This window comes from Mauremys reevesii, linkage group 11, assembly GCF_016161935.1.
Source record: "Mauremys reevesii isolate NIE-2019 linkage group 11, ASM1616193v1, whole genome shotgun sequence".
Lineage (NCBI taxonomy): Eukaryota > Metazoa > Chordata > Testudines > Geoemydidae > Mauremys > Mauremys reevesii.
The window spans coordinates 35,237,935-35,264,125 of record NC_052633.1 but is presented as its reverse complement, the minus strand read 5'-3'; the positions used below and the strand labels follow the sequence as shown (position 1 = coordinate 35,264,125).

The window sequence follows — 26,191 nt, the reverse complement described above, 5'->3', positions numbered from 1 at the left end:
GTCCTTGCTTTCTGAGTGGGTAGGAGATCCAACACCACCCAAGTGAAGAGGTGTGGCTACAGTGCAGTGGCTAGGCGATTGGGGTATGTCCACAAGTGGCCTGTGTTGTGGTGTTCCTGTGTCCCCAGATTAATTTAAAGCAGTCCAGTGGGATGGATTTATGCCTGGCACCCATAGCTCAACCACCTGGCCTCTCTCTACCATAGCCTTTTCTCTGCAGTCCCACTCAGTCCCCTCACTCCCCCCATCACACATTTTGCATCCCCAGTGGGACAAAGCTCTGCCCAGTGCCTGTAGCTCATTCACTATACTCCAGCTGCCACATTTCACCAACACCCGCTCCTCCCCCAGTCACATTTTCAAAGGTAGTAAGGATGGTCCTGATGGGCCAGGAGAGCTGTTGTCCAGCGGAACGAGAAAGAGGGACAACAGGGCTTGTGCTGCTTATGTAATGCACCCCTCCTTCTGCTGAAAGCAGCACACAGGAGAAGCTACAACCGAGTGCTGGTACTGCAAGGAACACAATGTTAAGTGCCTGGGTACAACAAAATGGCAGATTTCACAGTCGAAATATGGCATTTTCTGGCAGTTTGGCAAAATTCCATGCATGCAGAATGCGTGAGGTACTGTATACAATACAGGGATCATTTCACACAGCTTTGAAAAGCAGTCTCTTTTGGGATTGGATGCAGCAGCTATTCTACATCACAAGTGTCACACTAGTGTTTTCAGGACAGGAAGAGACCCATCTATTCATCCAGCTGATGCCACAGGAGAGTTGATTCTTAAGTAAGTAGAATGAAATTGCTGAAGATCAAATGTCATGATGGCCACAGGAATAAGCATCCTTATTCCTGCTAAGTGTCAGGCCACCTCTGAAAGCCACCAGTGGTCAGGCCTCTGTTCTGTATTTCAGTTGAAATATTGTGTCTTATAACAGCATGCTGCCATTTGCCATGCTATAGAGTTAATACAGTACTGCATCACCAGCCCCAATTCATGTAGTACCCGGGGTTTTAACTTGGAGGTCTCCATTTTGAGTAGTGGCCAGGCTCAAGCCTGCTTAGCTTGTAAGATTCAGCAATGCCAAAGATAATGGAAACTATGAGGATTTGGTAGAAACGTCTAAGTCTTAGGGTGACCCTTCATTCTCTTTTGTGCAGCCACCCAGGTGCACACCTTAGAGGGAACTATCTACGGACCACCTGAATGGAGCTTGGTTCGTGGTCCACAATTTGAGAACCTCTGGTCTAAGAAACGTATTGTTCAGGACACATGCTTCTTTAAACTACCAATTTTTTACTTTCATTGGTGTTGCTGAACAGCTTTATCATTTACACTGTATTAAAAATGCTAAATTGTGAGCATTTACCATTATCTTTGCAGTCAGAAATTTGTCATTCTATCTGCTGCATAACACCTGGCCACCTTACATCATCAAAAATTGCTATTAACAAAAGTTCTTCAGAATACATTTAATAACAGAATTGTAGGTATTAGTAAGAGTCAGTCAAAGGTCCTGAATAAACAGGTCTTTGTGACCTGAGGTTTGCCTAACTTTAGCTTTGGTGGATCACCAGAGAGCAGGTTCCCTAGGCATGGACACTCCATTGAGAGTGTCCTGCCCATCTGTTCTGGAGTGCTTCACCTCAAGCACAAAGTAAAACGATTCATAAAATCACAACTTCTGTGATAAAACATGAGAATTTCTCACATAAGTGGGTTCCAAACTATTTAGGATACTCATAGAACATAACCAACACTTTCAGGTGCTCTCTTAACCAAAAGAGTTGCCAGTGCATACCATGTGGAACATCAGCATTATGTGGTAACTGCTTGCCTCATTGGAGATTAGACTACTGCATTAGCTGAAGCTTCTAGGTATTTTTCAGGCAGAGTTCCAAATAGAGCACATTGTGGTGATCTGACCTTCAGGTTGCAAGAACCTGGATTACTATGTCAAGATGCATGAACAACCACAGCTGAAAAAGTAGTTTGCTTGAGGCATTCTAGCAATGGATCTGATATGATGAATGTGAATCATTGGCAAAAGTTGGAGATGCACTTCCAATTGATGTATGCACATCTCCCTTCCCATATTTTTAAAAAAAATCCAATTCATGAAAAAAAATATACATTTTCTCCATGCATCACTGAACAGGAAAAGACACTCCACTCCAGTCACTAACTCATTTATTAAGAAATCCTCCTGTTTTCATCCTATTTCAGTTGAAATCAGTGAAATATCAGTACACTGTCCATTCAGGAAGAGAATAAGTGCATATTTGCTTGGAAGTTCATTGTACTTGAGTTATTTATAACCTAGTTAAAGGGTTAGAATCCTAGAATACACTTTTAAAATTTTATACACATAGTTTATAGATCTTAACCATATTTATGAGGAAAATGCAGTATAAACATGGTACATAGATGTATAGACCTAAATGAGCTGCATGGCAGCTTTCATCTCTTCTATAACATATAGGGATCTTAAAAATAACATTTGTTTTCTTACTGAATTTGTCCTGTTCCATTTTGCAAACAGTGGATCTCTTCTTCCTGTTTCTAATGGTGCTTGAAATTACATGACTGGTTTTGCATACTTATTTATGCACCAGTATAGTCAATTGTTAGCACATTTGTTGGGATTGGGCATTTGCCATTTGTTTTAAAAATGAGTCAGCCCCATATTTTTCACCTTGGATAATTAGTCTCAATGTCTTACTCAGGATATTATGATGTTGCATCGTAGTGAGGCAACATGATCCCATGAATAGTTTATTCTGATAGGACTAATAGGGAAAAGAGTAGCAGCCCCAAAGTACGACTATTGTGGTGAGATATAAAAGCATAGATAAACAGCTGCTATGTAGTTAAAGATGTGTATGTCAGTTCAACATAAGTGGTTTTTAAATATAGTTTTTAAAATACAGAAATCTGATATCTGGAGATTTTCCTCTGTTCAGAAGTAAGGTATTGTAATTCTTAATAGTTTAGGGTCAAAATTAGATTTGGTTTTTGTTTTGGAAGGCAGTGTTTCTTTCAGATCAATGTTTGTTTTCTTGTTGTTTTTTTCACAACTCTGTATGTCTCTCTAAGCTGCTCCAGTAATTAAGAAGCTTAATTACTTTTTTCAGTAAAACATCTCAAGGAATCTTGTTCTTTTCCTGCCCTTGAAAGAATGAATATATATCTACTTAAACTCTAAAAACTTCTGAGTTCCAGGCCCTTCAATATTTAATATATATGAAGGTAGTTAATTTCTTTAATATGTAATGGGGTATCCTGTGTAGATAAAACAAATGGAATATTCACAAGACAGAAGCAAACTTAGTGATGTACTATAATTAGCACTGCTTTACTGTATTAATGACACCAGAATCTTTTACACGAGTCCTATTCTTATGTCGCTTTTTTCTTAAATTATATGCCCTTGTAATTACATATAGGATGGTAAATGGGACAATTTATATTTTGCTAAGGAAAACAATTGCTTTAACTTTGTTTTTAACCTCTTGATTACAAAAAAAATATTACAATAGCTTACAAGACTGTGTAAAACTCATTAGCCCTGGACAGCAGGAGCTCACAGCCCAGTGCTACCAAGGGGTTAAAAATCTTTTATCAAACATGTTCATGGAGGACCACTGATATATCTTCTGTACAGCTTTTTTACTTTCCAGTTCACTAATCAAATGTATGTTAGATTTATTATTGTAAAAGTATAAACCATAGAAAATTTGACAAGATAGATGTGTAAATTATCACTCTGACAGAACTAATGATGCACTCCAAGCACCTTCTGTTTTCCAGCACTTGGTGAGTGACTTCATTAAATATGCAATGGCTGTTTGGTGTCTGCTCAGATGGTAGTTCAGTTCCTCATGGAATTGCATTATTACTAGAGGTGTAAAAAGAGGCAGGCATGCTAGCTGTTGGGCATCCTGCTGTGGTTCTAATGTGCTCCATCTTGTTGGAGCAGTTGTTTGCAGTCTTTTCAGGACAATTACATCCGTAACCACAGGACACATTCACTGAAACTATATTACAGATAACAGTTGAAAATGGCAATGACTGTTCAACTCCTTGTCTCTAACTGCCAGAGTGTAGATTGCTTGAAGTGATGGTCAAGCCATATCCACAGTCTTTGTAGTTTTTATTAATTTAACTAGACAAAGTATCAATTTGTTTAGGAGACAATAGAATTTTAATGGCAAGATATTGTAGAGGGGGATTTCTTAGAGGAAGACTATGAAATAAGACTGGCAGTTACTCTTATTGCATATGAATTTTAATACCTATACTACACACTTAGTCATTTTTGTACTACATTTCAGGATTGTTTTTTCAGCGTTTTTTGCAGTATTTTACTTTCTTTCAGTCAGCACTATGGCTAGTTTATATTCCTTAAGGTATAAACAAAAATATTCTGTTCTCCAGTGATGTCCCCATTGTTCATTTTTCTGATGACAGTTTGATGGCTGCCCTGAGAATGGGACACAAAAGATTATTTGAATTTAGCTTCAGATACTCTTAAAGATTTCCAAGAGGCAGATGCTATAGTATATCACCTCATCCTGACAAATGGATTGTGTCTTAGGCTGGCAAGCTAAATGCTAGACTGTAATGAAAGAATGTCCCCTATTTTGATTGACCTATTAAATCAGGGTTGATGACTTGGTTAATTAATAAATAACATTCCCATAAAGTAGCCATTTAAGTTAACCATTAAAATAACTTGTTTGTTTATGTGACAGAAGTTGAGATAAACTGCTGTTTTATCCAACAAATGTAAATTTCTGTCATATAATTTAGAAGAAAAAAAAATCTATTTTTGTATGTAAATTAATGTCTTAAATATTCATTGTACTCTGAAAATTAGGCCTTCCACATTGTGAATTTATATTCACAACTACGGAGAATATATTGTATATAGAGATTTGTCTAAACTGAAACATGCCACTTTTAGGTGAGTGAATATTACATTTTATACCTTTACCCGTTTTAATTTCTCTGTTAGAGATTTCCATGGGTTTTTAGGATGATCATATTTTAAACCTGAAGGTCACTTTGAACGTATTTACTTAGTGGTTAAAACTTACTTCTTCCTGCATAGAACTGTGTTTAGGCTAAGCAGAACAATTCTTGATGTTTTATTTTTATTTATTTCCTCCTAACATTTTTTAATTTCTTAATAAGATGAGGGTCTGGGGGTCTTTTAAAAATGTATGTAATTACCATCTCAGTATTTGTAACCTGACACATGATTTCAACCTAAACTTCATCTAAATTTTATAGTTTGCAAAGAAAGTAGACGGTGTAGAACACAAGCTTCCTCTGGGAGTACACTGAGCTTAATGAGCTTGATAGTCTGGTGGGCTCAATAAATCAAATAAAGCAAAACATTTCTCATTTTTGAATAAAAGCATTTATCACACAGTGTTTATTCATTCATGGTCATAAGATTGATTGGCTCCTAGTATCATGCCACATATTGAAGCATTTTTGTTTTTGTTTTTCCTAGTGGGCAAGTTGCGGAAGCAGTGGATGAAGGAGAGTATCTCTGATGTTGGCTTGGGGATGCTTAAGTCTGTCAAAGAATATGTGGACCCCAATAACATCTTTGGAAACAGAAACCTTTTATAAAACCCGTACTGTCTGAACATTTCAAAATTACAATTACCGTTATCCCAGTAATCAAATATAACATGGACTGAATTTTAAAAGCTAATCTTTTTTTATTGGTTTTCCTCCAATAAAATGTAAACATTCACTATTAACATTCACAGATTTACTGACTGTACCCCTAAACCTCTCTTAACACACAACCTGGCAGAGGCACATCAAGGTATATACCTGCTTGCAAATGCAGATATAGCATTCCAAGTTTGGTTAGGCAGTACAGCCAATGATTGTAGTTTCCATGCTGGATGAAGCCAGCTGTTCTTCATTAAAGCATCCCCTGCAAGAAGAACAAAGACTCACGTTGGTGTTGTCTTCATAAACAGCTGCTCACTCAGCCTCTTGCTAGAGGAAAGTTGCTGGGAAGCACATGAGAGGTGGATTTCACTAAGGGAATACTTCTGTGTGCTGAAGGGTAAAGCAAGTAGCAGTATAAATGTAGGCTTTCTGTTTAAAAGATGCAACATGGTTCTGTAGGATGTTTGGCTTGTCAGTCTCCCTTTCAGCATTATTGAAAATTTTAAAATCTTTGAAAAGAATACTTAACTAAAGTGTAGCCTGAGTTGTATTTGCACTGCTGGGATGATCTTCTTTAATATGCTAGTCAGTCATAAGTTTTTGTACAGAACAGCAGACGTTTCTCATTGTATATTAACAGGTTTGTTACATAAAATTATTGCCTTCATGAACACTGCACTCCTAATGTGTCTAGTTTCACTTTATTTTTGTGGAGATGCAAAATAATTCTTTTTTCCCCAATAGAAAATGTTTTGGCTATTTTAAAATAAATCTTTGCCCAGCACTGTATCTTAAAACAGGTCTCAACGGTTTCAAGGTTGAAACAGTTTTATTAATCTAAAATGGAGAATATACTGACTGGAAATGAAGTTTCTAATTTTAATTTCTTATTGGCCTTTCTGAATTACTGGTTTACATAACTAGAAGCTGCAAATGTAGGCCTCCGTATAATCAAAAATATGGAACTTATTTTCTTAAACAATCTGTACAACAATATCAGACCTGAAACAATTTTACATTAAAACCAGGATCTTAAAACAAGTGAAATTAAAATTTAAAACTGTTTGTCAATATTCATGATTCATGTTTTAAGATGGATTTTTTTCTTAAAGCAAATTATCCAACTTTTGATATTTAAAATAAAGTATTTAATCATATAGGATAGTCTACATTTTGAGTTACTATCTTTAGCTAATTAGCTAACTGCTACACAACTCTACGTGGGCAGTTTGGACACCTTTATATAAGTAACCTTCACTTGAAAAACCTAAATTTAAAATTGAGACATTTGTGTTTTTAAACTATTTAAAAATAATTAGCTGTCAATTTTAGTAATAAAACATTAAAGATTATATTTTTTATAATCTATAAATTAATACCGTAGTCTGATAACATAATTTAATACTCATTTTATTTTAAATTTACCATACTTTATCATCCTATTGCTTGAAAAATACTGCATATCTAACCAAAACTTTGAAGCTATTTTATAACTAATTTAGAATAGCTGATTAAAAATCACTTGAAAGACTGACTACCCAAACAGCACTTTCAAATATATGAATTAAAAAAGATAGCAAATTAAAACAATTCATTGTAGTCTACGAGTCATGAAATAAGAAGTTACTGTGGTATTTTTAATGCAGCTAGAATTTTTTTAATCTTTGTTTCATGAAATTTTAGTTTAAAAAGTGAATCCAGCCTTCCTGTGTTTTACTTTTAAAGTTTTAGTCCATGGAGTTCATGTTTCAGCAGCACCGAAAAATTTGCAATCACAGTTAGTGTTAGGGAGCTCTGACTTCCAGCACTATATGGGTAAGTGTTCCTTATTCAACATGTACAGCATGTACTTTTCAGCAAAGTGAATCTGTAATCTTTCTTTTTTATGCTGTGGATTTCTCAACTTTGCATTCTGTGCAAATGGTGGTTACATGTCTGCAGCTGGAATCCTGCTGACTACTAGTATCACTCTGTAATACAGAGGTCTTAAGCTGTATTATTTTGCTAGAAGTCAGTAAATATGTGCCTCAATATACACAGCATGTCTAACTATGAAGAATCAGATTTATGAATGAATGGATACATGAAAAACATTTTCTTTTTGGAATATGACAACACAACCAGAATTAAAGTAAGAAGGACTTGGTTTCATTATGGTGATTTTACTCAATATGAATAAGTTGTGCTGTCTCAAGTCTTGTTGGCTCATTTGATTTAAAGTACTATCTGGCACTACAAATGCTACGGTTTCCCCCTCCCAGTGTTACCTTCCTAACCATATTTTCCCATCCTTTATATGTTAATGGAAGTTGTACAGGTAAATCTCTTCTCATGCAGTCATCTATGCAGCCATAAATCTGTGATTATAACCGGATGACTTGTGAAGTTGATATCACAAAGTAAAAATTTACATCAGTTAGCCTTGTCTTGTGTAATAAAGTGAAATAACTTGGAGCTCCTACATGCAGTAATAGCAGTGGACAGGCCTGAGGAAACAGTAAATTGCAAATTAATGTGAACAAATTATAATTAATACACTTTTTATAGCCATTTTGTTTAGTTTCTTCTTAATTTTATTTTTTTAAACAGTGTCCTATGGATTGTTCAAAGCCTAATTTAAAATCTTGCATCTGTAAAATATACATAACTCTAGTAGTTCAAAATGTGAGATTTTCAGCATTTCAATACTTTTTGAAAATCAACATACCAGATAAAAAGTGTTGATTATATTCTAGTAACACATCCATTGGAGACAAAAGTACATAAAGAAAGCACGACCAATTGTAAAAAAGACTGTTTTTAAATGCTAAATTAAGTCTTCCAACATTTTTCCTCCCCTATTCTCTCTCCTTTCACACAGGCTTCACTTACTGTAGCTGCTGTCTATTCAAAGATGAAGCTTGGTCTATGCAGATAAGATGTCTGTGTAGTCTTGGCAATGCGCATTACTTTTCATTTTGTGAGGTACCTTGGACATGTTTCCAGTACAAAACAAGCAGTTTTAACTTTGTCACCACTTGTATTTAAAAGAAACTGCTAGTTTTCTCTGGTTTTCAGTAAAATTCAAAGCTGTAGAATGAGGATTTGACTGTTATCTCTTTACAACTAGGATATACCATTCAGTCACTCTTACAGAAGTTTGGGTGTAATGTCATTACAGGGAACTTCTTAAAAGAAATAACGTGTACAGGTTTAGAGCTTGGAAGACCAGAAGGAACATCAGGTTTCTTCATGGCTTTGTCAGTACTGTGCATGTTGCTTATGTTGATAGGATACATATAAAGATGTCCCCTTTTCCTTTCAACAGTGAACAGAGACCAAGTTAAACAGTTCTTCCATAATAATGCTAATTAACTGAAACCAACCTAACCAAAAGAGCAAGGATGCATAAATACTGAAATCCAGAAAACATAAACTGTTTCTCAGTCTTTGAAATTCGTATCTATCAAGGTTGTAATTCAACTTTCTGCTAATTAAGCCAAACAGTGTTTGTCATTAGTGTGAAATTAACTGTAAAATTCCAGTTGTAATGTTAAGAGATTATAGAACTTATATTATTAATAAAAAGAAAATGGGCCTAAACAATCCTGCTTTTTCTTTCTCATGAGACTGTTCAAATTAACACTTTTTTAAACTTTTGTCCTTTTTTCTAGAGACAAATTTGCTGAGATGCTTTAGATATTTATCGAGAATGAACTCGGTGTGATGCAAATTTCTAAGGCTGAATGAGAAAAATAAGAAAATACAGTAATGAGGGCTTTGCACTTGTACCTTGCATTTTAAATAAGGTAGGATTCCAGGAACCAGAAGAACACTTCTGTAATCACTGTTTTGTGAAGATAGGCAAAGCAACAGCCAGCTCCTGTGAACAGCTTAAGCTCTTCAGGAAATTATCTTGTGTTTTATCGCCTGTGCTTTCATTCATCTAGTAGATGACGGAGAACCATTTTCACTGACTGTAGTATTAGTCCCTTGAAAGTCACTGCTGGAAAATAAGGTACAAGGATTCTTCTGTTTCTTTAGTCTTTTCTCTCCTAGCTGTCCCTTGTCACTCCGAAATGCCAACTGTATTCCATTTGTTTACAGGTTCTGAGTACTGTTCAGTCCCTTGCTACGTTGTGCATATGAGATACATTCTCAAAACTGTTTGAGCCTCTATATTTGAAGGAATGCACATGCAGTTATGAATCGTATGTGCACCTGAGCAAATTCATTTTCTAAAGGATCTTTGCATCACTCATGTAAAGTTTTGGTGTGTGCCCTTTAATAGGTTAAAATCTGATTTACACATAATACAAAAAATTCCTAGCTGGGAATGTATTTTTAATGTAATTGTATGAGTGCATGTTAAAAATTATCTTAAGATTGCAAAGTTTTAGTGGGAAAGATGGAAAAGGCTTCTACATTACATGGTTTAATTTGTTTAAACTGTAATGTAAACATTGTAAACTTTTAATTAGTAACTTTAGTTGCATCCAGGATTGCTCATGGGGAGGGGAAACTGAATCTGCAAATCAGGCATACCATTCTTCACCTAAGTTATTTGGAAAAATTAATGTTGTCATTAAGTTGAAATCTAAATATATACCACATTAAGCAAATACTAGAAGACACTTCATAGCGCTCCTAAGACTTGATCCATCTCTCATCAAAGCCAACGTTCTTCATTTTACTTTAAATGAAAGCATACATTCTATAGTAGTTGAATCCATCTTAGCAGCTGGATAAACACATTAAACAGGTTAGCCCATGGGCAGAGTGCCTGATAAATGCCATACAGGTTCCCAGTTGATAGAACATCACCCATGTTTTACTTCCCATGTTGATTCCCATCAAATTCTGTGTGGACTTGGAATTGTTACTTGATTTTAAGAAAATTAATGGTTACAAGTTAGACCTTAACACCATAGGGACAGAAGGTCTTTAAGAGATGTTCCATAACTGTAGACTTCGTTCTGTTCTGGAGTACCAAGTCTACTACTTCAACACTTAGGGTATGTGGATATGCTGCTACTTTTTAATTTTTTTTCATGATGCCATAAAGCATCTCATGGCATCCCTTTGAAGGATACTATATAAAAGTATTTGTTCATTAAAGGAATGAGACATATCTACAAAAAATAGATGAACTTAAACAAGTTGTCTGAGACTGTGGGATTGTAAAGTATAATCTGACTCTTCCAGCACTTCAGATCAAACCACAGATTAACAAATGACTGCCCTTATTTTAACACTTGATGTAAGCTTCAAACACACATTTTTTAATGATCAAGGATGTTTCTTTAAAAGCTTTGCAGTTCAGTTTTACACTACTTACCACAATGAGGCTGGGCCCTTGGTGTTACTGCAATACCAGTGATAAAATGAAGAGACCCCAAGAGCCCAGCTTCACTGCCATACATCTGACACTAGAGTTTTGTTGGGAGAAGGGTTAGGCAGCATTATCTGCACGGACAATATATACATAATAATGCCAATCAACATGTGTTCATGGAAAATAGATTCTACCATAGAGTATTTTTTATGCCATTACAAGTTTGGTTGATGAAGGTAAGTATTAATGTAATAGATTCCTGTAAGGCATTTTACATGATACTGCATGATATTTTTATTAGAAACTAGAATGATACAAAATCAAGATGGCACACAGTAAATGGATTAAAAACTGGCTAACTGGGAGTTCTCAAAGTAATTGTAAATGGGGAATCATAGACTAGGTGTCCTTCTAGTGGAGTCCTACTATTTAAAATTTAAATCAATAATATGGAAGAAAACTTGTACTGAAGGCTTGTTGTGATAACACACAGATTGGAGGAGTGGTAAATAATGACAGGTAACTGATACAGATTGATCTTGATTACTTATAACTTGGCCTCAAGCAAACAATGCATTTTAATACTGCTAATGTAAAGTGATACATTCAGGAACAAAAAATGTAGGACATACTTACAGGATGGGAACTTCTATACTGGGAAGCAGTGACTCTGAAAAAGAATTGAGGGTCATGGTGGATAATCAGCTGACCATGAGCTGTGGTGCTGTAGCCAAAAAGGCAAATGTGATCCTGGGATGTATAAACAGGAGAATCATGAGGAGAAGTAGTGAGGTGTTATTACCTCTGTATTTGGCACTTGTGTGACTGCTGCTGGAATACTGTGTCCAGTTCTGGTGTCAAAAATTCAAGAATTATGTTGATAAATTGGAGAGGTATGGGAGAAGAGCCACAGGAATAAATCAAGGATTGGAAAACCTGTCTTGTTGTGATAGACTCAAGGAGCTTAATCTGTTTTTAGTTTAACAAAGAAGGTTAAGGAGTGACTTGATCAGAGCCAAGAAGTACCCATATGAGGAACAAAAATGTGATGATGGGCCCTTCAGTCTAGCAGACAACAAACAGTATTGCAAAGCCAAGGGCTGGAAGATGAATCTGGCCGAATTCAGAATAGAAATGAGGCTTTTTTTTCATTAAACAGGGACAGTAATTAACTTTGGAACAACGTCATATAAGTTGTAGTGACTGAGAATCCAGCAATAACTTTTAAATCAATACTGGATATTTTTCTGCAAGACACACTAGTTCAATAGGAATTAATTCAGGGAAGTCCTATGGTCTGTGTTATGTAAGAGGTCAGTTTAGATCAGGGGTGGGCAAACTTTTTGGCCTGAGGGCTGCATCGGGTTTCGTAAATTATATGGAGGGCCGATTAGGGGATAGGGTCGTAGCCTCGCCCCCACCTCCTATCTGCGCCTTCCCCCACCCTGCTGGGACTCCTGCCCTATCCAATCCACCCTGTTCCCTGATGGCCCCTCTGGGACCCCTGCCCCATCCACACACCCCTGTCCCCTGACTGCCCCGGGATCCCCGCCGCCCCATTCAATCCCTCCTCTCATTCCTGACGGCCCCCCAGGACCCCTGTCCCATCCAACAACCCCTTCTCCTTTTCCCCTGACTGCCCCCTGCCACCCCATCCAACCCCCTCCTCCTTCCTGACTGCCCTCCCAGGACCCCTGCCCCTGTTCAACCCCCTGTTCCCCGCCCTCTGACCGTCCCAACCCCTATCCACACCCCTGCCCTCTATCCAATGCTCCCTGCCCCCTTACAGTGCTGCCTGGAGCACTGGTGGCTGGCTACACAGCATAGAGCACTGGGTCAGGCCGGGCTCTGCAGCTGCGCTGCCCCAGGAGCTCATAGACCTGCTGCCCAGAGCATTGCGCCGGGGCGGAGTGAGCAAGCTGAGGCTGTGAGGGAGGGGGAACAGCAGGGGAGGGGCCGGGGTAGCCTCCTGGGCCAGGAGCTCGGGGGGCCGGGCAGGATGGTCCCACGGACCGGATGTGGCCTGCAGGCAGTAGTTTGCCCACCTGTGATCATCTAAACCAGAATACTCCCTTCTGGCCTGATTAATGTATGAAACTGTTGAATGATATGGGTAATGTCAGCTGTTTTAAAACTACTGCTGAATGCTGGATAAAGGCAGTGGCAATAGAGAAATAGGAAACCTAAAATAATAGTAATGGTAATACTGAGGTAATGGACTCAATTGACTATCCTAGAAAATGCAGAAGCTTAGTGTGTGTACATAGGACAATACGCTTGCTGTCCAGTAAATCATCAATCTGAATAGATGCAACCCTAGGGAGATAGGAGTAATGAGAAGGGACAAATACCGCGATTGACCTTTATTCCTTTATCAAATGGTAGAAGCCATCAGCATTTCCGGACATAAAGTCTATTAGAGCTGCTGGCCAGGAAATCCTGACTGCTTGCAGGCAAAGGGTTTAAAGCTGTTCTGAAAGTCAAAATACACAGCAGCTGGGTAAATAAATATGAGGATCAGGGAATAAAAGCCATTCATTTAAGAAAGCAAATCTGGGTAATGTTAGGAAATAGAATTAACATTCACTTCACTCCGGCCTTTCTTTTTTAAAAGAAAAAACATTAAAATCATGGCTTTTAGAATGCCACTTGCTGTCAGGCCTTGGGCAATAATACAAAATATGTCACTGTTACAGGGTGAGCTGTGCTTTATATCCCTTTATATTCCTTTCTGTCCTTTGTAAGTCTATTCCTCAGGTGATAGGCCTGGATTTCTTCATCTCTCTCAAAGGTTGAAATGCCTGGTTCCATCACTCTGGAACTGAATCTCTTGGTGGCAGTCCCCCTGTTGCCCAACTGTTAGGCATCTGTAAACCTTTTCTTCTAGTGGCCCATGACCAGCAGCTGATTAAAACTGCAAAAGCAGTTTCTTCTAAACAAAGCAGTATTCTTTCACCCAAAGGTACATAGCACCCTGAGTAAAAGGTTAAAACAATAATGGCCTATATGCACATTTTCCCCTTACCTAAACTTGAATCTTTCCTTGCAACTGTTGGTAAATTCATTCACCCTGCTTCCTTCCTTCTCTGAGCTGGTATGACCATTTGCTTGCTGCAGCTTGTCTCTCAGACTCCTCTCCAGCTGCTGCAGATAACCCACTCAACCCCTTCTTTTCCCTAGGCAGGTCCCTTAAGGTTTAGTATCCCCTTTGATCCTAAGCTCAGACCTGGGAAGAGTAAACCTTGCTCACCTGGATGGAATCGGGCAGAAGCACTCCCCAACTCATAGCTCCCCCTATTGTTCACTTAAGGAGCCTTATCTCTGATTATTTCATTTATTTGCTTCCTTTGATTAACTCTAAGCAATCAGGCAGGGTAACATCAAACAAGCAAACTGAGGTGAATGTTTAGTTGTTTTTTTTTTAAATCATAATCTTTATTCTCCACATAATACTATGGGGACAGTGTTAGGTCCTATCAACACTACTGCTTTTAAGCATGTTATGACCAACTCCTTGACTTGGTTGTAATGACAATGGGGCTTCCCTTGCTCCAGGTGCTGTTCTGGAGTTTCATCAAGCCCTTGCACAAGAACATGGAAGAACAGAGACTTAACGCTTTGAGTGTTATGCAGAGGCCCAACTAACATAGTCCAGCAGTGTTCTACTGCCCCAAGGGTGTATGCCCAGCTAGCCTGATTTTTTATAACTATATAAAAAGCCAGGAGGTATCCTGAAAGTATGGGCAAGCCTAGCAGCTGAGTGACAGTAACTTACTATGTTGAGTGGCATTAGAGAAAGGAGGTCAGGTTCCGACAGAGACTGAATTGGCACCAGGGAGTAGGAATGCAAAGTGGGGCACAGGCTGCTGGCATTCAAACTCTAGAACCTGAGCATTGCTTGAGATTTCTGTCCTGCAACTATGCCTGGCTCTGTTGCATCAGTTACTGTTTGTAAACCAGTGACCAGGATGCAGAGGAAGTTGCTAGCTGGGGAAGCAGAGCAAGGCTTCCAGCTGGTTCAAGCCAGCAGGGTATAATACCTGCTGCTAGGAATTTGGTTGCTGTGGAGAAATAATCTGTTTAAGATGGCAACAAGTCTATGGCCTGAGCTTAAATTTAGTACTTATTTTAAAGCCTCATAAGAAAGGAAATCTCAGAATGTCTCCTCAGGGGTAGAACAATATGCTGCTACTTGGACATGGTGGTAAAGTGATTTGCTATGATTTCTTGCCCTTTGCGATATATTTTGAAAGGGTCTGCTGAGCTTTAAACCTTTAAGTGATGACAACTGCTGAACACATTTGAATCCTGGCCCTCTGAACCATCCTACCAAGCTCAAGGGTCTTCTATGCAACACCTATCACTCTGCCCTCCTTTCTCCAGTGTTACTTACAATATTAAAGCCAGAATTACGTTAATTGGGGTTAAACAGAATGTTACTATTTTGTCTAGTGCTTTGAAGCTGTATAGTATTACACAGTGTAAGGGCTACCCACACAGAATAATGCACAGCAAAGTTAACTCACTTTCACAATTTTTAGCTGAAGCTGGGGGCTGTGAGCAAACTGGTATGTGTGATTCTGGTGTCAGGAGCAAGAGCCTGTTACATTGATAGTCAAAAAATATTCACAACTTCTGTTTATGGCATCAAGCATCATGTCCTGCTTTCTAAAGTGCAGGTCTACTCTGTAAAAATGCCATTGTGAAGTTCCATGATCGTGTTTCAGTCTCCACAGAAAAATGCTCTAATTACAAGAAAAGATCCTACCCCACACCCTATATTTCTAGACCTGCAAACTTAATCTGAAATACAACAATGAAGGGATCTTCCCTTCTCTATGCCCGTCAGGATAAGGGAGTGTTTTCCTCTGCCTTCATGGACTGCCACAGTATAAAGGGTGCTGTGTCTTTGCTCTGTGTCTGACATGAATAATGTGAGACAAACACGGGGACATGGTTGAGTTCCAAATAACTGTTGACTAACTATATGGAAACATACAAGGCCTCATTACATACATACACCCTTGCTCTTGACGGGTTCTGGTAGCTTCTGCAATAGAGGACAGGAATGCCCATGGTTTCCCAACCTATTTAAAGGAATACTATCATAAGCTCTGTGGCCTGAAGCCCTAAAGAGTAGGGAATTCACTGTTGACACCTATTGGTGAAAAGAAAGAAGAGTGACTGAGAACTCCAAATGGATAGGGACTCCACTGGTGACAAGGCTCTCTGTAGGCATGTGTTGGTGACAAGAGGAAATGGCTGAATGAGCCAGGCCTCATTTACATTTCACTTTCAGTATGTGAGACGAAGTGGGTGAGGTAATATCTTTTATTGGACCAACATCTGTTGTAGAGAGAGACAAGCTTTCGAGCTTTCACAGAACTCTTCAGGTGACAGTTTGGGACATTTGGACTAAACTACAGTTTTTTAGCTTGGGGGGCAATAAAATGCTGTTGACCCTAATGGACAAGAGATCTAAACAAAATATGCTTGTTATGCAGTTGGTAGGGGAAGCTGGATGGCTAAAAAAAGAGTGAGGCTCCTACCTTCTTCTGGGTCTCTGTTAAGAGTCCTGAAGACCACTGACCCCTCTTGAAAATGCTGAGCTGAGGCAACTACAAAATAGTGGATGGCGCTGCACTCATGTCAGACAGTGGTGGAATTGAGGCAGTGGATAGTGCAGATCATAGGCACTTTTGAGGCGGCAGACAGCGCAGACATGGCACTGACACTGGTGATGGCGCTGAGGTGGCTTGAGCTGAAGTGTCAGATAATGGCAGCTTACCTAAGGTGCTCTGGTGCTCTCCTCCCTACCCAGCAATCAAAGCTGAATCCACCTCAGCTAGACCAGGTGGTAGAGGCCCCAGGGCTTTCCAGGCAGCACTGAGCTGCCAGCATCCCTGGACTCCACTGACTCAGGAGACCTAACTGTGAGTGGGGAGGTGGGAAGTGATCAGAACCCATCAGTCACTCTCAACTGCCAGAGGAGAACTGAAGGTGGGATTATTGTTAAAGCACCCTGGGGAACAGGAGTGGGGTTGAGGGTGAGGTCAGTGGGTGGAGTCTTATCTAATAGACATTGCTAATATATTAATTGGTGGCTTTACCAAGTTTATTCTGTTGACCCCTTTTTTTTACCCCCATGATAAAATTCTTTGTTTTAACCCCCTGGAGTTCCTATGTTGACAGTATACATTTCCTAAGCACTACAACAATCATATTAACCAGTAATAAAAGGTTCTGCAAGACACATTCTTCCCCCATTTCATTGCCTTCAGTAACATCTGTGCCAGCCCTCTGGCTTCAATGAGTTTGAAACATGTAACTGATGGGAACACATAAAGTTATTGATAGGCGTAGAAGTAAGCAAGATTCATAAACGAGGAGTCGATCTCTGCTTCCTTGCTTTTAGTTGTCTGGGTTGTGTTGTAGTAATACTAAAATCTTAGTTTGGGCATTAGTGAGCAGATGTGACTGAACACACAAGGAGAAGAGATTTATTGAGTAAGAAGGTACTTTTTTACTTTTCAGCTTAAAACTGTACTTTAAACTCAGAGCCCTATAAAACACAGTTTCTGCAGTGTTCTGACCTGGACAGGTTGAGGATATTGGCAGCATACTCAAGGGAAAGGTCAGTGTTCTCCAGATCAACAATCACCACCATCGAAACTTTCTTTGTGCCAGACAATGGCAGAGGAGTTGGGAGGAGAACCTCAGGGAAATATCCCACCTGGTATGTTCTGCAACTCGGTTTTCTCTTGGTCTTTTTCCTATGTCTCTCCCCCTCCCTTGGTGACGCTATGTATTCTGTGGGAATTACTGGATTCTTATCCATGTGCAGCTCTACTGGGATGGGAAGTGGGGAGCGATGCACTGGTTTGCTTGGTGGGAGGAGGTAAGTACATGGGTTGAACTCCTGTCCCTACTGAAGTTAATGGAAAAAACTTCTCCCGACTTCCATAGGATCAGGATTTCACTCCTGGTGTTGGGGCTGGAAAGGGCCTCTCACACCTCAGCTTCATAGACAAGTAGGAAGGACGCTTCCATCAACCAGACAAGAATTCAAGCCTTTCAGGTGCTGGTCCACTAAGCAACACTGAACATTTCCAGCCTCCTACCCATAATTACATGATAACGCAGCTTGGTTTAGTCTGTGACTCTGCTCAGGGCTGGCTCCAGGCACCAGCCAAAGAAGCAGGTGCTTGGGGCAGCCAATGGAAAGGGGTGGCATGTCCGGGTCTTCGGCGGCGGGTCCCTCAGTCCATCTCGGAGGGAAGGACCTGCTGCTGAATTGCCGCCGAAGAATGAAGTGGCGCAGCTGAGCTGCCGCTGAACTGCCACTGATCGCGGCTTTATCTTTTTTTTTCTTTCGCTTCGTTGCTTGGCGCAGCAAAAAAGCTGGAGCCGGACCTGACTCTGCCTATGGGAAAGTGGCAGAATTAGGGGATTGTGGCCATGTCTACACTAGTGAGTTTACAGTGGCACATCTGTACTGATGCAGCTGCGCTGCTGTAAGATAGCTCATGTAGCTGCTCTATGCCCATGGGGGAGACACTCCCACCAACATAGCGCTGTACACACTACCACTTATGCCTGCAAAACTTGTGTCGCTCAGGTGGTTTTTTTTCCACACCCCTGAACAACATACGTTTTGCTGATATATGTGGTAGTGTAGACATGTCCATTGTAGGGCTGTTGTGTAGTTATGGTACTTCTGAGTAGGAAATACCTTCTGTAAATATGGAGCAGCTTTTACAACTGCATGGCCAAGAAAGCCCAAGGAACATTGGTGGCTGGCAGCCACGGGGGCTGTTTTCTGCAGGCTAAGGCCTTAACAATCCAATACGATCATACCTACCAATATGTTAATGACTCTGAAGTAATTAAGGACCTGGAGCAGTGTGGAGATTCCTATTAGGTGGTTGCTATAAAGTTCACGGGAGGCAGCACCATCTAGTGTTTAGCATATGGGACTAATTTAGGAGACCTAAATTCTACTCCTAGTTCTGCTACCAACTTGCTATATTACTTATCCACTCTAAGCCTCAGTTTCTTCAGCTGCAAAGCCAGGGTAGTAATATTTATCCCCTTTTCTGCTCTAATAGCACATCAAGATCCATGGATAAAAGAAGCTGTAAGTGAAAGAATTGTGGTTCCCAATTTTGCTTGACATGTTACCATACCTCCCAACATTTCCAGTAGCTAAAGTGAGATGCAGTGTCACTCAAGTTTGACCTGTCTGTCCCTCCCGAGATGGAGGGGTAGTCAGGCCAGACTTCTGGGCAGCCCTGAATGCAGGAAATCTGCTTTGAGTGGAATAGGAGGTTTGTCGGGGTCAAAGTAGGACAGTCCTGCGAAACCCAGGACTGGTGGAAATCTGTGTTAGGACCTGTGTAAAACATTATACCAATACTTTGATCACTGGGTTCTGCTATGGTTATGTTGTGTTTTTCACAGAACAGTAAATATATATTTTTAATGAATAAAGTAGTTCCCTGAAGGTAGAGGCTACAACTGAATTATTTTTTAACCATAGCAATTTAGGCATAGCCTGGCTGTAAAACTTTCCAGCTGCTCTAGCTCTTTTCCTTTTGGAAGGCTGGCTATAGAATAAATTGAGTAGAGACCAGAAACCAAAATGTGAAATTAAACTTTAATAATAATAAGTCAGGCCCCTGGATTTATTTTAGAGAGTGAGGCAATAAAAATTAACTTATAAAAATTGCTATTTAAAAACGTTATACATTCTTTTATGCTGTTTCTCTGCAGTCGGTGTTAGTTTAACTGTGTTCATTTACTTAAATAGCATTTCTGTGTTCTAATAGTGTGGTTTGTGTATTTGTGATGCCACTGGCTTCTGGGATGGCATGGAGGAGGTACATCAGCCATCGTGGAAAGAGGCGGTGCAGGGTGTTGGTTGCAACACTCTAATTCAGAGCTCCCAACACCACCACAAGTTAAGGCTGCGTCTCTGAGCAATCCTAACTCATACTACTGGCAGAATGTCTCACAACTCTATTCAGCCATGTCTATGCCCCACTCCCACCTCCCAGCATGCCCCCTTCTTCCCTATATGATAGGGATAAGAGGCTGCTCGGATCAGAAGGCTATCAAATTTATACCCAGTGGAGAGTTCTTGGGCTCAGGGAAAATTATCCACTCCCTTTCTGACTACTTTGCGTTGCTTATGCTTACATAATACAAAGTGACTTTAGGCGACCAGAGAATCCAGCCCATTGCATTTTCCCTGCATAAGTCATAAATGACCACGATAACACGTATTACCTTCCACCCCAGTTATGAATAAACAGATTTTTATAGATATTGTGTATATATCTCTCTTAAAAAAAAAATCTACCACCTATGAGTGCGCACACACGGTCCATAGAATATATGTAGGAGGGTGAGGATATTTGTGGGCGCTGGTAGCAATCATCGTGTCCTGCATATTTATAGATTAAAACCTGCCAAAGGTTCAGGGTTGTTCTGGTGAGGGCTCGGAGGAGAGGGAGGAGGAGTTTGATCTGCTGCATGATCTCATTATACAATCATAGTACCTTGTTCTGTAGGGCTTTTCATCCGTGTATCTCAAAGTGGGGTCCGTATCATCGGCCCCTTTTACAGATGGGGAATCTGAGGGGTGAAGTGTCTTGCTCAAGGTCATCCAGCAGGCTAAGGGCAGAGTCAGGGCTAGAAACTGGGTCTCCTGAGTGCTAATCTAGTGCTCTCTCCACTAGGCCATAGTGCCTCTTTATAAGTGAATGGATCTAAGCCAGTTTACACCAGCTGAGGATCCAGCATGTTACTGTTTTTAGTTGCAATTCTAAGTTGCTTGTCTGGTTATTAATTTTATTTCTTTTGTGGAGAGAGGGGAGAGACCTTTTCTGCCTGGACCCTTCTATATTGTATGTATTGTATGATGAAGTAATGGGTAACTCCTGCAGAATAATATTTCTCCAGACTACTGAATGTGCAGTGAAAGAAGAAGGCTGTAGAAGGGAGAGGCAGAGGGGAAGGAGGTTTAAGTGGGCACAGATTATGCCTAAGCCCAGGGGTGAAAGTAAGATAAAAGACTTACCGGTACAGGGGCCTGGCTCTAGGTCCCCGGAAGGTGTGGGGCCTCTGGCGGAAGGGGTGGGCCTGGGGGTTCAGCCTTCCCCAGCCAGCCCTTCCACACTGCCTGGCCTGCGCCACCCAGGGCTCTGGTGGCAATTAAAGGGCCCGGGGTTCCAGCTACTGACGGGTCCTTTTAAATCGCCGGGCCCCAGGGCAGCTTCCCCTTATTTCCCCCCACCCCCAGCGGCTTTCACTTTCACCTTCACCTAAGCCCAAAAGAAACTCATTTTAGTCATGAATATGAATAGGAGGAACTGCTCAGATACCACCCTGATGAGCAATATAAGAACCTACACAGACCAGAAATCTGAATTTAGCAAAACCATGTTGTCCCACTTACATACTTTACTTTAACAAAAAGGAGGCTGGTTTTCTCTTTTTCCCTCTTTTGTTTTTGAAGCAGAGAGCCAAATCCTGCAACCCGCTGAGCACCTTCTCATTGCCTTCAAAGATGACTTAATCTTACAGGATCAGGCCCACATATTGCAAGCAGTAGAACAGAAACTCCCTCTGTCCTTCTTATGGCAGTATCCCCGGGGAGCAATTCAGTCTGAGGTACTGGTCCAAACCATGTGTTTTTTAATCTGCTAGCAGCTGGTAATGTTAGTCACCTGTATGGGTACTAGAGTTGCTTTTGCGCACATTAATTTATTTTCCACTTCTTGGTAAATGAATATCCAGACTGGCCCTATTCCTATAATGCAGCCACTAGCAGGGAAAGGGCGGGGGGGGGGGGGAGACACAGAAGATGTTAGGCATCAGAAGTGGCACCCCCATCTGAGTAAAGTAGCAATAGAGCTCTCCTGCCTGGGGTTCCTGTGCACACAACACTCTGACAGAGCCAGGTCCGTTGGTTCTAGACATATGGTGCAGGATGTCTGGTTAGCATTACTGCAGTTAGAAGTTAGTGCCACTGAAGTTGGACTTGAACTGGCACAGCTAGACAAAACACTGGTTTTTCAGGTGGGACAAAAATTCTCAGACAGATTACTGTCACTCCTGATTTCATTCAAAGAGAGATTTCAGTGATTTGGCAAAACTTAAAAAAAATGAGGGGAATGGTTTCACTTATTTCAGTTGGGCTAATTAATTAAAAGAGAGGGGGGATAAAAAAACAAATCCTGAGTTTTAATTATGTGTGTAACTAACATGAACATTACTCAAAAAGTGTGCTGTCTAGCATAGCTTTGCAAGGTCCATTTTCCCCTCTGGCTATATGGAAAGAGGAAGAGGCCATCTTCTAGATTTACTTTGACACGCAGGATGAAATTCTGGCCTGTTTCACATCCCTTGCAATCCTAGGCCCTGTATACACAAGCCCATTTCCCTTCCCTCCCCCCCGATTTTAGAATGGAGGAGGGCTGTAAAATGTGTGGGATAGTATGTGGGAAGGAGTCTAAGCTTTGTTTACATTTTTGCTGTTGTGAGCAAAATGCCATCTGGGAGTCAGTGAGGGAGTCTGTTAAATTAACTTTATTACTGTGTACTTAACGATTGTCAAGGGAACCCAGAACTTTAGGCTCGGCATTATTTTTAGTTTAGTCTACATCAAAATACATAGTAAAATCATCATCATGAAGATATACAGGCACCACAATTGTCTAATCTGCCATGATGAGAAAACTAATGATTTATTTGCCCATGAAAAAAAAATACTTGCCCAGGTTAAATGGATTACTGAAGTTTTGCTAATGTTGTATTGATGGAGTGATGGTTGCTAATCAAATGAATTACTTTGCATATTTCAGGGAAATAGTGTTACCCAAATATAATGACCTCGAGAAACAGTGGTAAAAATGCCTGAGTTTTAGCTGCACTGTTGCTAGTATCACTTGAGCTGCATTGATAGTAAATTGCAGCTACAAAGTTAATGTAGTACTGAAGCCAATGGGGCTGCAAGGTGGGCAAGGCAGGGCAGAATTTGGTTCTATGTGCCAAAGTAATTCCAAAATATGTAATAAATCTAAGACTGGAAATGGTCATTTCTAACGTATGGTTCAGGATGCAGAAAGAAGGATGGGGGCACCGGGTTGTTTCAATAATCAATTATAATTATGAGACAATGGAGATATCTGAACTATGTAATCTAAAGAGGTCTACTTAATAATCCAACCCCATAGCAGAGTTCATTACTTGGTTACATTTGTAGCACTGGCCTTATCAAACAGGCATGTGCATCTCACTGCAATCTCTCAATAATATTATCCCATTTTTAATGGAATCAGCAGAGTAATTCACAAATTCCCTACAGTGGCAATTCTCAAGATGGGTGGACCACTGGCACTCCAAAGAGTACATGTTGGTGGCTTGTAGAGTTGCTAGCTGTATGATGCTGGGTCTGTTTTGTTTCCCATTGGTAAATTAATTGTCCATAAGAGATGTGAATCAAAAGAGAATCTCTATTAAGATACGCTCCATACTGTGAAATAATTTGAGAACCTTGACCTTATGACCTTTGGGGGAAAACTGATCTAAATATCTACAGCTGAACTTGGATCTCAAATGAGCTCAGGTCAGCTCTACTACATCATGCTAATTAGAAGAGTCCCCATTCAAGTACCATCTGAGATGGGTTCTTCACAAGTGAATAAGTATTTGAAAAGATTGTTTATCCCTTAATTCTGATCTGCAAACCTCACCTCATACACCTAAGTGCATAATTCACCTAATTTATTCTTGCCAGTAATCACATCTGCTATTTGTGTTAATTTTGTTGTTGTTGTTTGTTTAAATCACACTGACAAACAGGGGCGGCTCTACAAAGTAGGCTGCCCCAAGCAGCGCGCGCGCGCGCGCGCCCCCCCCCCAGTCCCGCCCGCCCGGGTCCCCCCCTTCTCCGGCCTCATCCTGGGGCGATGCTGTGTGGGCTGGAGCGCCGCCGCCCGCCCGGCAGGTCCGGAGCCCGGGCGGACGACGGACCGGCGCCGCCGCGCAGCCTGCGGAGAGCCGCCGAGCGGGAGGACGCGCCGCAGGCCGCGCATGAGCAGGCAGGCGCGCCGGGCTGCTCGGCGGCCGCAGTCATGGCCGGGGAGCTCCAGCGCGCCAGATGCCGCCGCCCCGCCCCGCCCCCACGGCCCTGGGCCGCGCCGCCGCTGGTGCCTAGAGCCGCCCCTGCTGACAAATGTCTACAAAGCTGTGCTGTTGATAAACATTTACTGTTAAGTAGAGCAGCTGTTTTCAGGCAAGGGCGGTGGTCAGAGCTCAGCAAGAGTAAAAGGTGTGAGCTCTGCTAGCTAGGTAATATATAAATCTATTGTGGAGTGGTTAAGAAACCTTATGGTCTCACCTTTCATTTTGATCTCTCTCAATTTCACTGCCCTTTTTTTTTAAGAGGAAAAGGAACATGTACAGAGTAGCTATGGGACAATCTAATCAGCATGATCAGAAGTGATCAACGCACACCAGCTGTCTAAGGAACTGGGGATCAGACCTATAAGCCAATACAGTCACAGGTAAATTTCCCATGTCATCCTAAACTCTGCTCCCTCCTCATTGTGCATATGTATACTTATTTTCTGAATGGCACAATGGACTAAGCTGATGTTTTTGGTCACTTTTCTAAATGTGACCATTGTTATAAGCACTTCACAAGCCTGTAGTATGGTCTGTCTCCATCCTGAGTCACCATGTAAAGCTCCAACTTTTGTAGAATTCAGAGCTGTGATACAAACTTAAAGTGCTTATTGGCAGAGTAAGAAATCCCATTTACTAGCATTCAAGCAAAACACTCAGTGATAAATAAAGCTGCTGCTTTCACCTTACCTCCAGCGTTTTAAAATGACACATCGGACAAGTGGATCTGTCACATCCATTTTTTTTAACAGGTCAAGAATTGTCTGGAAATACAGTAAATAAAAGATTATCGTATGACTGTGAAGAAAGTTAACTTGCACTTCAGAGCCAGATGGTGTAGACTTGAATGCTAAGAAGATAAGTATTTAGAAACTAATTAGAGTAGCCAGCATGATAGCGTATTTACTTACACTTGCTTGGTTTCTCCTTTGTTCTCCTTGAAGTATTTATTCCCAAATATTGCCACCACCATGGAGCCATGTGAGCATTAGGAGTGTTAAAAGCTTTCGCTGTTCTCAAATAAATTAAGGTTGATACATTTCTGATATTTATTTGCAACAATTTAAAGACTTCTTTTTTTTTAAAGTAAAGCTTTTAAAAAGTCTTTTGCCTGTTTTTGTACTATATGCATATAATACAATGATTATGATACATCCTCTGGTACTGAGGAGCACAGCAATAGTCATAACATGCGAAACTAAACAAGTTGATTGCATCATGTTTGTGTTAAATATAGAGCATATCTTAGAAAGGTCTCAGTTTGTATTAGTAAAATGTTTTGATCATTCTGCACGATGCCTCAATTTTGACCTGAAGAAACCACTTCTACAGATAAGAGAGAATAGCTACTATGTTCATGCAGGCTTTGGTCTCTCTGCTCATTAGTGGTGTGAGTTTCTGAGAGGTCAGGTGGACACTTGTCCACTAGCAACTGCAGGCCACTGCCCAGCCATCATATGGTAAAGAGTTTGGTCACTCATGGAGATGGGCAGGGAGATTCAGTCTGAACCTCAACCTTGCAGATCTTCATCTCTGATGATGGATTGAATCAAAACCTCAGCTCCAAATACTAGGCATTCAAAATCCAGATCCAAATTTTGCAGCTCTAATCACTAATGACCAGATTCAGAAGCATGGAGGTGCAAAACTTTGACCATTAGCAATCCCCTGCATTATCCAATTCCCTGCAGTAAGCACAAACCTTGGGTTGGGTTGGGTTCTTGTGTAAATCTCTTTATATTTTACAAGGTGGGGAGGGTGAGAAAATCTTTCTTAGATATTTTAATAAGAACTGTCATAAAACACTATTTCCATAAGACATGTTGAAAATAAGCTTGGCCTGACTTTCTAGCGAAAGACAGGAAGTACTGAATGCCTTGCAAGGTTCCAGACTGAGGACCCTGGAGAAAGCAGGGACCTTCTCAGAAACACATCACTCCAGCCACAAATAGAAAAGTTTGTTCAGCCAAAGAATGTAAACACACA

General features: G+C 40.6%; 1 protein-coding gene and 2 long non-coding RNA genes across 4 annotated transcripts in view; 2 read left to right on the top strand and 1 right to left on the bottom strand.

Annotated features, from left to right (window-relative positions):
- AGPS (alkylglycerone phosphate synthase) overlaps positions 1 to 7,851 on the top strand; it is a 132,474-nt gene extending 124,623 nt beyond the window's left edge. The window contains exon 20 of the mRNA XM_039494569.1: positions 5,525 to 7,851. Coding sequence (XP_039350503.1) covers positions 5,525 to 5,646 — 122 coding nt within the window. The 3' untranslated portion in view covers positions 5,647 to 7,851. The remainder of the gene's footprint in view (positions 1 to 5,524) is intronic.
- LOC120374628 lies at positions 4,291 to 16,944 on the bottom strand. Of its 2 annotated transcripts, XR_005586179.1 has the most exons (5): positions 16,803 to 16,944; positions 11,651 to 11,684; positions 9,472 to 9,685; positions 5,857 to 5,962; positions 4,291 to 4,486 (listed from the first exon to the last, which is right to left on the bottom strand). It is a non-coding gene; the product is annotated as an uncharacterized LOC120374628 (long non-coding RNA). The 2 variants fall into 2 exon arrangements; XR_005586180.1 differs by lacking the exons at positions 9,472 to 9,685; positions 11,651 to 11,684 and having other exon boundaries at positions 4,294 to 4,486.
- A 4,616-nt stretch (positions 16,945 to 21,560) lies between these two features.
- On the top strand, positions 21,561 to 25,178 carry LOC120374629. Its single transcript, XR_005586181.1, has 3 exons — positions 21,561 to 21,688; positions 24,465 to 24,585; positions 24,958 to 25,178. It is a non-coding gene; the product is annotated as an uncharacterized LOC120374629 (long non-coding RNA).
- Positions 25,179 to 26,191: the final 1,013 nt, after the last annotated feature.